This window comes from Harpia harpyja, chromosome 8 (assembly GCF_026419915.1).
Source record: "Harpia harpyja isolate bHarHar1 chromosome 8, bHarHar1 primary haplotype, whole genome shotgun sequence".
Classification (NCBI taxonomy): domain Eukaryota; kingdom Metazoa; phylum Chordata; class Aves; order Accipitriformes; family Accipitridae; genus Harpia; species Harpia harpyja.
In genome coordinates, this window is record NC_068947.1 from 35,123,712 (window position 1) to 35,138,535 (window position 14,824).

Here is a 14,824-nt window from a genome sequence, read left to right on the forward strand (position 1 = left end):
AATGCCCTAAAAACCTTAGTCCTATGAAAATTAACTGCTATGATTCAGGACTTGGCACAATTTTCCTCCCCTTTCCTGATCCCTCAGAGTGGACTCCCCTGAGATCTCTGACCTTGACTTCTTGATACTTTGGGATCCCCTCGCTCCCAAACCTTTCCCTAGTAGCCAACCCTTTTGTTTTGCACATGCTGTCACCAGAAGAGCTTTCAGACAGTAAACTATTGTTTAATCTCGATAGAACTAAGGACTAATAGAAAAGGGTTTGTTGGGTTTTTTTCTCAGTCTTACCTAGAAATCTAGAAGCTCTGCCATGCCTTTCAGCCTGACTTTTGACAATATGGTCTTTCTTCCCTCTTCATCTTTCTTCTCTGGTCTTTAAAATCTTCCTTAAATTCCAACAAAGGTCACTGTTCACACTTTTCTGTAGTATGCCTCCCTATCCAAAATCAATTTTCTTACAAAAGAGAAGGTAGAGTAACTAAAGAAAAATGCCCTTGTAAATGTATTCTGGTTTTTAAGAAAATCCGTGATCATGGGGAAATACCAGAAGTCATTGCCTTTCCTTTTTATCCATTTCCTGATTGGCTTGTTAATTTAGCCAAATACAGTAAGTGCCAGCCAAATACAGTAAATTCCAGTTTTCAGGTTACATTGTACCCATAAATTATTACTGGCCCGTCCTAATCCATTTTAGTTGTATTACAGAAGTTTCAAATCAGTGTCCTACAAGTATACTACTTTGAGAAGTGAGAGACTCACTGCCTTGAAGAGCTTGTCTCTTTAGTCAGCAAGCAAGGAAGTCTAGGTGGGGAAGAAGAGAATATGTTATGTGAAATGCAGAGAAATCAACTGACTTGCTGAAGACGTAAAGCAAATGTAGATCCTTTGACTGTAATGTTTTTTGTTGAAACCCACAAGTCTTTTGTCACTGACTTCAGTGGTATAAAAAGCTGAGTTATCACGTCTGGTGTTCTACCCAAGAGATCAGCCTCCCTCTGCTGAATTTCAGTCTTGGTGATGCTCATTTGAAACATTTATCTATGCTTGTCTATGCTCCTATGACTTTTCATATAGTAATAAGAAGAAGAGGTGGATAAAAATTTTCAAACGTACTGGATATATGTTGAAAATTGCCTTCTCTTTACACAGAATGATGAGGAGAGTAAAGAGGGAAGACAGAAAAATTCTTTCACCTTTAGGAAAAGAAATATTCAATGATAACAACGAAAGGGATTTTTCCCTCATGCTAGGTATCAGAAAGATGGGTTGTTGATGGAAACAGCTCCAGCTAGTTCCCTTCAGTAGGCAGAATTATATTTTGAAAGACCATTTTCAGCTAATTTGGCTGTTGTGCAGTTTGAACTTTATGAATTGACTTGTAATTGGACCATGTTGTCAATGGAAAAACTTACAAGTATTGAACATGACATTTTTAAGAAGGTTACTGTCATCTAGTCCTCTATTAGTGGATTTGCAGAGAGTTATAATTGGTCTAACAAGCTTAGTAACCTGTCCTATTTTCAATTATAATGTACAACCTCATTTATATCTTTTCTTTATTTACTGGTACATGATAGGTAATAATTCTCTGTCTAGTGCTTGTGCTTCAGAAGAAAGCCATCTAATCATAGAATGGTTGAATTCTTTTAATATACATGTCTATATGTACCTATACACATAGATTATATGTAGTTTACATATGCATATATGTGTGTATATATTTATTCTGAACAATTAAAGTATATGTATAATTTTATATATACATCTATTACATATTATTATATATATACATATTCATATACACACATATATATGTTTTTATTCTGAATGGTGAATGTGAATATAAAGTCTCCTGTTGCTTTTAAATTACCAGGAGGGGCGTGTTTCCTCCAGACCTTTCTAAAGTTTCAATTATTATTCTGGCTCAAAGTGATGATGCGTTCATGTAGATGTAATTCTCAGGACTGAAAAAGAAGGGGAAGCATAAGAAAATAAACAGGTTGATGAACTCAGTGCATTCATTATCATCTTATATTTGCATGAAGGAGAAACTGTTCACTTATTATAAATTTAGAATGGCACCATTAATTTTGTTTACTAGGCAAGCAATTTTTAGTACATATGAGTTTTACTGGCTGTTTTGCAGGTGAATATTTCTTGTTAAGCAGCCTTATGGAAAGAGCTCTGCAGAAGCATCTGCTTTTGTTGTACCTCCCCAAAGCAGAGTAGTTCTGTGGAGTAATGCTGATTTCAGACATCTTGGGACTGCTTTTTTTATTTTGTTTCCACTGCCAGGAGAATGATGGCAATGCAGAATGGTACATCTGGAAGTAGAGGAGAGATCAGTGAAGAAATTAAAACAAAAACAAAAACAAAGAAAAAAGCTAGAGAATTGACTTTTTTGATGTATTCATAAAGTTAAAATGTTAATTTTTTCAACAATTTCTTCATATAAGGCAACTTGGCCTTCACTGCCATGCTCTCCTTACTTGTCTAAGTAAACACTGATTGGTGAGACACCGGACAAGACCAAAAAAAAAAAAAAATTTAAAAAAAACCAAAACACCCCCCGCCCCCCCCAACTTAAAACCTTTAGGTGTGAACAAGAGGAGCAACAAGAGCAGATTTGGTGTTTCTCCTTTTTTTTTCCTGTCTTTTGGTCACAAGTGTAGCTGCCTTTGAATTGTTAACCTAGTTCTGCCTTGCAAGAAGGGCCAGCAGAAGAGGAATTACATTTTTTTTTTCTGAGGTACCATTTTTTCATGAATATGCTCTTGAATGAATGCCTTTTCAGAGTGCACTTGAGGGTTTAAAGAGCTGTGGATAGTATCTTTTGTGTAATTTACAGCTAACAGTGATTCCTTTTTCACTTTGGGTTCTGATTAATATTGTAATATCAGCAACATTATCCATGAGCCTCAGAAAACAGAAAATAATGATTCTGTTGATTTTGGCAGTAGGGCAGATGTTAGCAGAACATCTTAAGCTCCTATTGTTGTTTTTGTGACCCAGTTGTGCCTTTAGAAATAATAGCATGAAACTGTGTTGCTTCAGGAGACTCAAGGAAGGCTGTAGTGTCTGTCCCTTGTCTGCCCCTATTTCTCTGAGTTTGAACACTGATCTCTGTTTGTTAAAATATTGTCTGCTCCTTTTGCTTTGCATGCTCCGTTAGGTTGCAAGAACAATCTGAAGATATAGGCTTCAGTTCAGAAAAACAATGATCAAATAACATAGATTATAAATAATTGGAGTACCTGTAGTTTAACTGATGTTTGTTTGCATCAGCTTCACAGGAGAATGATGTTTCAATAGGAGCAAGGGAATGACATAAGATTTAGGTACTTCAGAATGTACTTTTGGCAAGGCAAATTGTGCTGTAAGTTTTAGAATTCACCAATGTGTGTACATATGCTCTCACCTACTTGTGATTAATGGTCCATGATTTTTCTGCACTCCTTGACATGCTTTTTGAGTGTGTTTTGTGATATACTTTCTAAATTCTCAACACAGGTCTTCTGACAGAATCATAGATCTGAACTATCTCATAGTATTGCAGTGTATCAAATAAATAGGTCAAATAATCCTAGAAACGGTGTTTGTTAGCTTTGAATCAATAGTGATAAAGTTTCTCTGTATTCTTACTTGCTCAAACTTCTGTCTAATCTATCTTTGTTCTCTTCTTCCTGTGCAATCTTTTCCTTGCTTCCAGTGGCTGCTACAAAGAACAAAGCTAGAGGTGAGTTTCTGCTTGCACTCTTCAATTTGCATTGCATGGTTCTGCAGCCCACGTATTTTCTCACAAGTTTTTTTCTGCTTCTCAAAACTGAGAAAGATATTTTTAGATCTTATGGTATAATAGATCATTTTTTACAATTTTGTAATTGCCCCTAAGTGCAGACTATTTTCATTGTTTACCAGTCATCACTATTCATACTGTATCTTGTTAATTGTTTCATCTTTTTTCCTAAAAACTTCCTATATTAAAACCAAGCGCATTGTAGTTAGATTTCTGACTATAGCGATATTGATGGCATTTTAATAAAAATTAAGATATTACATAAAATTGCTCATAAATATGTAAGTGTAATTTATATATTTTATGTCTAGACATAGTCATAAATATCTGAACAGAGAACATGAACATAAGCATCTCCTAAGCATTCCCCATCTTTTCACACTAGTACAAAGTGATCATCACTGTTTCTGATGGCATACCAATATACAAAGAGGCATACTATAATCTCTACAGAGATTTATGACTTCAGAGCAGCAAGGTGATTGTCACAAATCAGTGTGACAAAGTAAACCTTTCAGAACTGATCATGTAAGGTCAGTTGTGCCTTAAACCATTTCCTGAATTTCAGCGAAGCAGTGATGTAGCAAATGTAACCTGAAGGGTGTATTTATACTTGCATATGCATATAAATGTATGCATACATGTGTATATATACATATGTCTCTGTGTGTGTATATTTATGAACATATATTTTCATAGAAAATCTTGAAAATATGTATTTTACTAAAATTTATCTAACATTTCTGGTAGATAAAGTTGAGTTGTTTGATAATTAGACATCAGATTTTAGGGCAAATATTTATGCTTGGTTACATGTAGTTCAGAAGTTAAGAACTCTCGTATTCACGGTGTTTGTTAAGTTCAATTGTATATATTGTCTAGCTTGAAGTTGTAGAATAATAATAACAATCAAAGAAAACACAGCCAACTGATGGTGTTTATGTATTAGAATAATTAAACTAATGATTAAAATACAGCTCGGTTTTCTTTAAACCCTTGCATGGCTTTTTGCAAAATCTTTTTCTCAGAGACTTTGCATGCATTGGATGTCATGAGTGAGGGCAGTGGATAAAGTCGGATTCACATATTTGTCTATGCATGCTGTGAAGTTTTCTTTACTCTTTTCTGGACTGTCATGTACTCGGCTGTGATGCTAACAGTGGTCAAGTGTTTAAGACCTTCATAAGCAATGAAAAAAACCTAACAAAACCAAAACACATCCATGGAAGCAAACTTTCAGCACAAATAAGCATAATCTCATCAGTATTCAGCAATTACTTTATGTACCCATATATTGCCATTCAAACAGAAACTGCCCTGGAGGCACAGGAATTATAAAATGAGTCAGAATTACTCATGGGCCCCACTCATCTGTGAACATTAACACACCCTTATTTCAGTAGTGCACATGCATACTGAATAAAAAGCTGAAACTATATATGGTAAGCTGGGTTTGACACTGTGATAAGAGAAAATCTCATAATATGTGGCTATGCATTATCTTTGGAGTTCTCTTGCTCAGTTGCACAGTGTCTTCAAGAAGTCATCAGCTTTTCCTTTGGTGCTGAACAGCCCTGTGATGAAGGTACCCAATATCCACAAGGAACTCAGTCCTGCAATACTTCTGTCTTTTACCAAAATCATAGGATCCAACTTGTAATCTCCTGTGGTGGAAGACATAAAGTAGCTGACGTTTTACTGCTTTTTACATTGCTTTGTCTAAGCAGTAAGGAAGGCTCTGTTCCTCTGTTTGAAGTATAACACTTAATTGGCAAGCAGTTGTCTAATACAGCATTGGAAACGGCAACTCGCAACTGAGGGAATGCTTTGCTGCAGGACTTTCCCTTTTGGCATTTATTTTCCTGAAATCCAGAACTCTTACATCTATGCTCCTATTTATGGATCTTCATCTTTCCTTTCTGAAAGTTTGGAATTTGTGCTGCCATTTTCAACAAACTGAAGTTGACACTCATGCCTGCCCTGAGATCTGAGGGTTCCGGAGCGCGTTAGTAAGTGATATTCTATGGGCCCACCTGTCTTGGAATTTTGTTTACGCTTTCTTAGCATGAGAAAACTCCTGCTGGTCTCCCACTTCCCTCCCCCTCCTTGTGGGATTGTCTATTAGCAGAACATTAGAGCCCTTGTTCTCAAACATTGCATTCAATGCTTTTTCCCTAAGTATTTTCTCAGACTTTGTTGAAGGTTGTTTGTATTAAGTGGTGTAAAGCAGCTGTTGAACTCTCTATAGTTTACCCTTACTTTGTGGCACTTAGAATCAGTTTAGGTTGGAAGGTCATCTGGTCTGCAAGTCATCTGGACCTAGCCACCATGTAAGTAAGGCCTACTTAGATCTGGTTGCTCAGAGCCTTCCAATCAAGTCGAAGTAGCTCAAGGGTCAGCAATTCCACAGCTCCACGTTAGATTTGTGCTATCATTGCTTTATTTTACCATGGTTTTCATATTTCTCTTTTATACTTTCTGCTACCTAGAAGAAACTGCGTGAACATTTTTAGTGGTCTCCATAAAGGGTAAATACTTGTATTTTGCACAGAAGGAAGGATCTTGCTTTGGACTATTTTGGGCAGATGCTGCCACAGGACACTCATGTTCTGGACAGAATGCTTGTGACATTTCCAAGAAGTCTAGTTCAGGAGGATTTGAAAGAGTAAGGGGTAAAATTAAACATGAAAATTGTCATTCATAGCACTGAATTTCATGAAGCAGAAACCAAAGATGCCACCTGAAAATCTCAGACTATCTGACTAGAGTTGTTTCAGTGCATGAATATTTTAAGGACTGTTCCTTAATGTACCGGATGAGTTTTGTTCATCTTGAGCTCTATAAATGAGCATTTCCTCTATCAAAACACCAGTCTGAAGACCTCTTGACCTCTTAAGAAGGGCTGTTGTGACTTTTTGGTGACAATATTGTTGCAGATATCTTCTGGCAGCAGTTAACAATGCTTTCCAGGCTCAGTGGTCTTATCAGAGCTGCTAATGGCGTGTCAATTTTCAGTCAGCAGGTGAAAGAGAGAGACCAAGTGTCTTCATTCAAATGTAATTAGTTGAGGAATGGAGTTCTGCACTCCGCATTTTCACTTCTCTGATACACTCTATGTCAGCTGCTATTAAAAAGTTATTTCCAGAGCTGCCCCACTAACCTCATGCAGTTAGACACTTGACTTTATAACCCTTCAAAAGTTAAATTGGAATTTCTGATTTTTTTTTTGGTATTGGGAATGGTGTGAATGAATATGAAAACTTCCTATAAAAAAAAGATTATAAAGGCCAACTGCTGTTGCAGGAGGAGAAGGCAAGTCCTCCAGAAAGATCTTTTATCGTCTGCCTGTTGAGAAGTACAACATTCCTTCCTGTTCCTAAGACTCCGGAGGCCCACAGATTAGAAATGGTGAAATTCTCAAGAGGAGTCCCAAGTCCCAAGAAGAGACTTCTTGCAGAGGGGAAGATGTAACTGCCTTAACATTGCAGGATTCATACTATCCAGTCTATATAAAAACGTGGTGGATTGGTAGCTATTTCTGCCATGCTCCTTTCCCCCATTTGAGCTATGTATGAAGTTCTATTTTTAATTTTCTCAGGGAGAAATAACATTCATCATAGTCCCACTGCTTCTCATAACAAAGTGCTACTGTACTACTCACTCAGTCTATATATACATAATTCTATATTCTCTCTCCAAAACTGTTGTGACAGCTGTAGTTCTGTGAGTTCTAGGGGATGTCTGATTGATAGGGAATACTTTCAAACTTTTTTCTGACTTAATACTACACTTTTAAGTACTGTAAATGCCTTTAACTCTATTTCACTTGCCTCACAAGTTTGATATTAACAGTACTATTTTCTGTAGCCTGTTGGATATCCAGGAGATTTTTGAGATGCATCTTTTTCTTGACTTATATTGCATCTGTATCCCAAAGAAATTGTCCTTATTTTTGAGTTCCATGGAAAAGCACTTTTTTCTTTCAGTCATCTCTTCTACACATGCAGAGGCATGTTGTTTCTGCTTTGCTTTTAAAAGAGGAGACTGATTTTCCTTCAGAAACATAAGATTAAATTTAGCTTTAACAACGCTACTTAAAGCATATGTCTCAATCTCTAACATAAATCATCATAGTAATTGATACACTGTCTAAATAGCAGTTGATACACTGTCTAAATGCATCTTATTGATGAGGCAAAGATCACTCTGGACTTTATTCACTTGATTTATTTTGTTTGTTCTCATTATGTCAATGAAATTGATATCAGCTTATTTGAAGTTTAAGTCAGGAGGGATCGTGTGAAGAATGTTGTACAAATATACTCTGTTATTGCCTGGATAGTGGTGCAGTGACTCTTAATCTTTTAGTTAGGAATCAATTTGTTTCTCAAGACTTCACCAGACCTTCATCAATGGTCATGTTCTACCCAACCATCTCTGATTTTCTTACAGCGTATGATAAAGTTTACTGCATTACTCTACGTAAGTATTTGTCATCTTGGTAAATAATAGGTTTAATTCATCCCATTGTTTTGACTGAAAACCAGACAAACCAGGATAAATTGTGTTGACCAGAATTCCCTGTATGGAATACCTACTAGTTTAGATCCTTTCTTCAGTACATTTAATTAGCCAAGCATATTTCTCATTCAAGATAAAATTATCCTGAAATCAAGCAAGTAATGCAGCAGCTATCCATGTTAGGAACAGGATGAAATAAATGTACACAAAGGAGACCCAAATACTGCTATTCATCTTATTTGCATTATCTTCACAAAGTTTTGAGCTATTCGGTTATTAACATCAGTCAGGCATTAGCTCTGCTGTCGCAGAGTTTTCTTTATTCAGGGATAGATAACTCAGGGTATCATCTGCATAAAAATGACACACTGCAACATTATGGCAAAAAATAGAAACTAGTGGAAGTGTATAAATGTTGAAAGTGTGAATCTAATATAGAGCCTAGGGAAACTCCATAACTCACAGTAGTTTGAAATAGCATTTATTTATGGTTACAAGCTTTTAACACTGAGACATGTAGAAATGAAAACCTGTCAGATTCCTCCTTTAATACAAGGTCATTACAAAAAACTTGCCAACGCTTTTGTAGTAGCATAGCATGATCTGAAGCCTGATTGAAATTTTTCAGATATTCTAGTGCTATTGAAATAAAGGAGCTCTTCTTTGTAAAGTCTTCTCTTGCTATTTTTATTCAAAATATAGTTTCACCTTCTAAAGGTAGAATTTTCATATGTCACTTTAAGGCAGTAAAAGCACCTTTGGTATTTATAAATGATTGTACTTTTGGGGGGGAATGACAAAGCTAATGAAGCCTTAATAAACATTCCTTTACTGTCTCTTCAGTATTCCCTCCCCTGTAGTTTAGTCACTGCTTCCAGTACATAACCTCTGAGGTCCAGTGCTTTTCTCTGTTGATTAAATCATGTCCAATGGCTAAACCTGTGAGTCTGAAAGGTCGGGATTTCATTCCTAGGTCTGCCACAGTTTTCCTCTGTGATTTCTCATGGCACTTAAGGCCAGAGTTTTCTCATATTCAGCAGTTCTGATGGGGAGGAAAGTGGTAATGAAGAACAAAATTTGATGCTTGTCTGTGAAGAGAGTGCACAGAAAAAGGAAAAAAAAAAAGGCTTTGAAAATGACCATATTAAGAGTGCAGAAGGACTGTGAAGGCATACATGAAACATACTGTTCCTCACGCTTTTGCTGTCAACACTTATACAGGAGCAGGTATTTGAGAAATGAATTTAGGTGGGCAATTGCTACTGTGTTTCTCCAGTTCTTGTTCTATTTTGGTGAAAAAAAATAAGGAATTTTCAATTTAATCGTTAGTCTCTAAATATAAAAATATGTTGGGTTTTGTTGGGTTTTTTTAAATCCTCCTAAATGCAAAAGTTCACATTAGATCAAGATAATAGGTTATTTCACTGTTTGAGTTTTCCATCAGATAACATAAAACATTATACTTACATTAGACTCAAAAAATCATATATATCTACTTCAGTATAATATATATGCCATTTGTTAAAAGAGATTTGGAAGAAAAGGCAGTTGCCTGAGCTCTGAGGGGTTTTTTAGAAGGTTAACAAAATAAGATGCTATATTTTTGTTCCTTAAAAACTCCAGCTGATCCTCGGAGGGAGAAAGCTGGAATCATAATGATGGTAATAGTTCTTAACAAAGTTGCTGACTGCTTTTTACCTTTTGCAATTATATTTGGGAAATACTTGGCCCTAGCATCTTTCCAATGTTGAGACAGCTGAGATTTCAACATAACGTTGTGTGTACACAGTCTAAATACTCACCATTGTATTTCTAGCCAGAATCCTTCTGCCATTTGAGGTCCCAAGTTCTGCTACACACTAAACAGACTGCAAAAACATGAATCAGCTTTTCCTTTCTTAGATTGAGGGACTATCTTAGCAGCACTGGAAAGAGCAGTTATACAAGCCTGTATGTCCTCTTTACTGCTTTTAATGCATTCTATTTTGGTATGTTTTCCAGAATAGATGTAAACAAAGCAGCCATTAATAGTTTTGGTAATGTAACATGCTCATTAAAATTGTAAGTCACCATGGAATAAAGCAGCTCTAGCAACACAGAAATAGCAAAGGTAAGTACAAAGCCTCACTGAAAAGAGATCGGTAGGGGGAGGCTGTTGCTGTTGACATACCCTTTTCATTTGAGACATCTACACTGAGCCAACATGTCAGTCATTTATTGACTAAATAGTTTAATAACCAGTGTAGAAGGGTTTGGGATGGAGTAAGGTAATTTTTGTTTTCATTCTTGTGAAGTGCAACACAGTTACGGGAGAGGGACTCTAGGAAGGATGTTCCCTTTTGAGGTGGACCCGGTTATCAACAACGAAAGCATTTTACCAGTTCTTACTCCCCAACTTTCAGATATGCAGCTCTTCCCTCCACAATGGTTAATACAAATTCTGATTGGTTTTTTTCATTTTGTCATCCCTTGATTGGTTGTTAAGTATTTGAGACCAGCCTGTCAACAGCAGTGTATTAGGAGAGCTTGTCATACTTGAATAGAAATCTGCTGGAAATTTAGTTGCTTTATTTGCTATCTGAATGGATGTACTGTTGTAAATCTGGTCATGGTATTGAGCATTGAGCCCTTATGGCTAGCTGCAAAGAATTTTCGTAGGCAGTGCGTTGCATTTCAGATATGAATATATCATGAACACATGAGACACGGGCACATACTGCTGTGTGTTGGCCCAGTGAAGTCAGTTTTCAGATTCCAGCCAGACAAAACACTTTGCTTCAGAGTCTAGATTTTTAATTTAGGCACAATCGAAAGGATTGTGAGTACCCAAGATGTGTTCACCATATTTTATATGTGCTGTGGAATTGCTGGGCATGATTTCCTAGTATCTGCCAGTTGGATGGAGCTGCTGCTCTGAAGCAGGTTGTCAACTTCTTTTTGTCCCAAATATCTCAACTTCTATTGAGACAAAATTTCTGATAGAGAAAAGAAATTTGATAATAATACCTGAAAACTGGTGAAAAGATACAGTTGGTGCACGGGTTGCAGCAAACCCATGATCACTGATTTTTTACTTCTCTGTTGATAGTTATAGACGCTTTTTAAAGCATAGACTTTTCTTTCAGACTTGGCTTTGTTCCAGTATGCTTTTATAACCAAAGGAAGTGGAGAGAGTGCTTTTATTTAAAAGGAAGGATTTTATTTCTCAAATGCTCTTTGAAAAACATAGGACTTGCACTGATTCTCCACATTAGCTCAGTTCTCAAGATTTGCTTCTTAAATCTCTGTATGAGATCAGATCTTTTACTTTAGTGGACAGTGGTCAGTGATACACACAGTGTTTAAATGGCTGAGGATTCACTATCACTGCTAACATTTGGTGCTTTATATTAATATTACCTTGGTTTCTTGGTTCAGGCATAGGAGCAGAAGAAAGGAAGTTAAGACTTTTCCGTATGTGCTACCACAGATTGCTGTAGCTGAAAGTATGTCAGTAGCAGTACCCCAGGAAAGAGGAAATCTTCTGATTTCCTTTTTAGGAGCCTGATTCTATGAAATCGGGTCCAGAAGCTAAATGCTGTAATGATAATAAATAAATGAACTTTTTTTTCATGGTGAACACTTACAATGACAATATCTCTGAAACTGATAAAAGATTTAGTAATAAAGAAAAAACACTGTAAATGTTGGATCTTTCATTTGTTATATCAGCATTCTGTTCATGGGCTCCCTGAAGAGCTAATAAGAAACTAAAAGTCATGATTCCAACCTAACAACCTTCTACATTTATTATGTGATTTATAGAATATGATAAAAATCTTTAAAAAGCTGTAACTTGACAAAAATCCTTCAAAGGGAAATGAGCAAGTGAATTAAGGAGTTCAAAATTAAGTGAAGCTGTCAGAAGGGAGGGAAACCGTGGAAAGAAGGCAATGGAAAGGAATTGTGCATGGTGGTTACAAATGCAGTGGGCCTTTGCAGCAGCCAGCAGTAGAGGTTCTGCCTAGGATTTGCAGGTCCCTATGTGTCTTATAGATGCTATTAGAAGTCACTGTCAGTTTGCTAAATTCTGGCTTCTCTAACTGTGCTGGTTTAGATTGTGTAAGCAAAGAGGAGACTATAGACTCCTGATTTATATCGGTACCTGTGCACAATAAAATACATCCAACTGGTCTGCCACAGGCTCGCTTTTCACTTCTTAAATGTTGCTGAGAGTACTGCAACCCTTTTTCATTTGTGAGGGGTGCCTTTTCTATTCATGTGGGTTTTCTAATAATTATTGTTATTTCTATATACATACATAGTACATGTTGCGTGTGCTGCATCAGGAGAAGTACTTACAGGATTTATTGTAGTTGGATTTAGAAACAATTGTACATAACCTTAAGTTTCTAAAGGTAGAAATTTTTGCTTTTCATGCCATACTTTGTAGATTCAAGATATCTGTCATCTATGAACCCTTTTTTTTCTTTTCTTAGTTTCCTTCTGAAGTATTTGTTTTCATTTGTTTTGGGGAATAGTACTTTACCATATTTATTTGTACACTGATTTCTGGAAATGTAAAGTGTGTCAGCTAATGATTCCCAAGTAGCAGCTTGGAAATGAAGGGAGACTATAAATCCTTGCATTCACGTCCATTTACATTTTAGGAATTTACAAGTGTATAAAACGAATGAGTTAATAATTCAACATTATTTTCAGATAATGTTATGTATGAAAATGAATAGGATGAATAGGCTTTCTTCCCATGGTTGGGCTTCTCTTACAGAATTTAATTTTTGTAATGATTATTGTAAAGGACTGCCCATCCCACTCCAACAATAAATGTTCCCCAGGAGGCAGACTAGTAAAATAAATGCTTCTCCAGAGCAGACATAATAAAATTCCTCTGATCTTTGGCTTTTTCTCTCTCCAGAAGCTCAGGAGAAAAAGTGAGCCTTGTAGCACTGTTGAGAGGTTACAAATTTCTGGTTTCTGGGACATCACCTATGAAGCAAGTTCCAGTGTCAGGGAAACGCACTCAAAATGTGCTCTGCCAACATTCCCCTTCCATTTACTTTCAGACAGCTTCCACCCCTGCCGATCTTAATATTTGCAAGGTAGTGTGCTGTGCAGTTGTGTCTACCTTGCCTGCCAACCAGTATAGCATGTTTTCCTGGTCCTTCCCTCCTGCTTTGCTTTTTTTTTTCCTCTTCTGGTATGTCCCAGTAACAAAGGAGGCAGTTTTGTAATCTTCTATTATTCCTTTTCCTATATTCAGCTACCATCTTGATTTGATCTAAATATCTTCCAAAATATATTCAGTCATTTGTATAGGTTAGTGACAACTATTTTAATAACTTTACCTCTTTAAAAATAAATTTTACTTTCTTTAGTGCTTCTGTGAAGATCAAAGCATTATTTCCCATGACAATTCCTTAAAATAAGATGCCATATCAGAGATTTCGGCTGTAAACTTGTCAGTCTTACCTGAAAAATGTTACATATTTTCCAAAGGACATGAATTTGATTGACTTTTTGAGGTACAGTATTCTAGCCCTTTGGCTGCTTTTTAAAAGCAAATTGTGCATGGTATTCAGGAACGTGGACAGCTAAAAGAGATATTCTTGATCATCAAGTCATCTCTTTTTATAGGCATCATATATTACCTCTTCCATATATGCATTCTTCTGAAAAACTGGGGTTTGGGGTTTTTTTTGTGGTTGTTGTTTGGTTTAGTTTTGGTTTGTTTTCCTCCTTGGCTAGTTTTCTTATTAAGGAAACTGTGTACCCTTCCCTTGCAACTGTCATGCACGCTCTTCTGATTTCTAGAAGCAGCTTATTCACATAACTTTTTCTTATGTCAAGATTAATTGTAAACTGATCATCATCTTCCTCCTCATTTTTTATCTCTGTGAGTAATACACAGATAACTGTCATGTTTTCTCTCAGGCTTTGTTTTGGTAGACAGCCAGATATTTTTCAGTCTCTTCTCTTTCCAGGCCTGGGCTACATTATAGTTTTCCAGTGTGTTGCAGTGTGAACTGGCTGCTGTTGAATGAAGTGAGCAGAATGGTCTGCAGTGTTTTACCTGCAGTTCACCCTGTCTTTTCTACCAAGCCTTCCTACATCTACCAGAAATACTTCAACCGGCCTGTCTTATGGCTGCTTTCTTTGAAGCTGCTTCATATTGGTCGTTCATAGTCATCCAGTGATAAATTAGAAACTGTGTCTTCTTCCTGCTCCATTGTTCTCAGCTGATGGGATTCTAGTGTATAGCTAAAGTTTCAATTATTAATCCCCAAGTACAAGACTTTTTTTCATTTCTATTACCGCAGTCCTAAAGGTTGTCCAGCACTTTCTGTGAGATGTACCAGTCCTTTTCTGTATGAATGATACCTTTAAAGATTTTGTCATTAACTTGCTCAAGCTGTCTGTTAATAAAATTATTATTATTATTAATATCAAAAAAAAAAAAAGAGTGGAGTCCTTGAAAAAAGCCCAAGCATTAATGACTTCCCTCAAGTC

At 36.4% G+C, this 14,824-nt stretch overlaps 1 protein-coding gene across 3 annotated transcripts in view; it reads left to right on the forward strand.

Annotated features, from left to right (window-relative positions):
• Nucleotides 1-14,824, forward strand: part of CADM2 (cell adhesion molecule 2) — a 701,199-nt gene that overhangs the window by 461,620 nt on the left and 224,755 nt on the right. For 2 of the 3 annotated variants that reach the window (XM_052794467.1, XM_052794469.1), the window contains exon 2: nt 3,710-3,736. The exons of the other annotated variant lie outside the window; for it this stretch is intronic. In XM_052794467.1, coding sequence (XP_052650427.1) covers nt 3,710-3,736 — 27 coding nt within the window. The remainder of the gene's footprint in view (nt 1-3,709; nt 3,737-14,824) is intronic. 3 annotated transcript variants of the gene reach the window in all.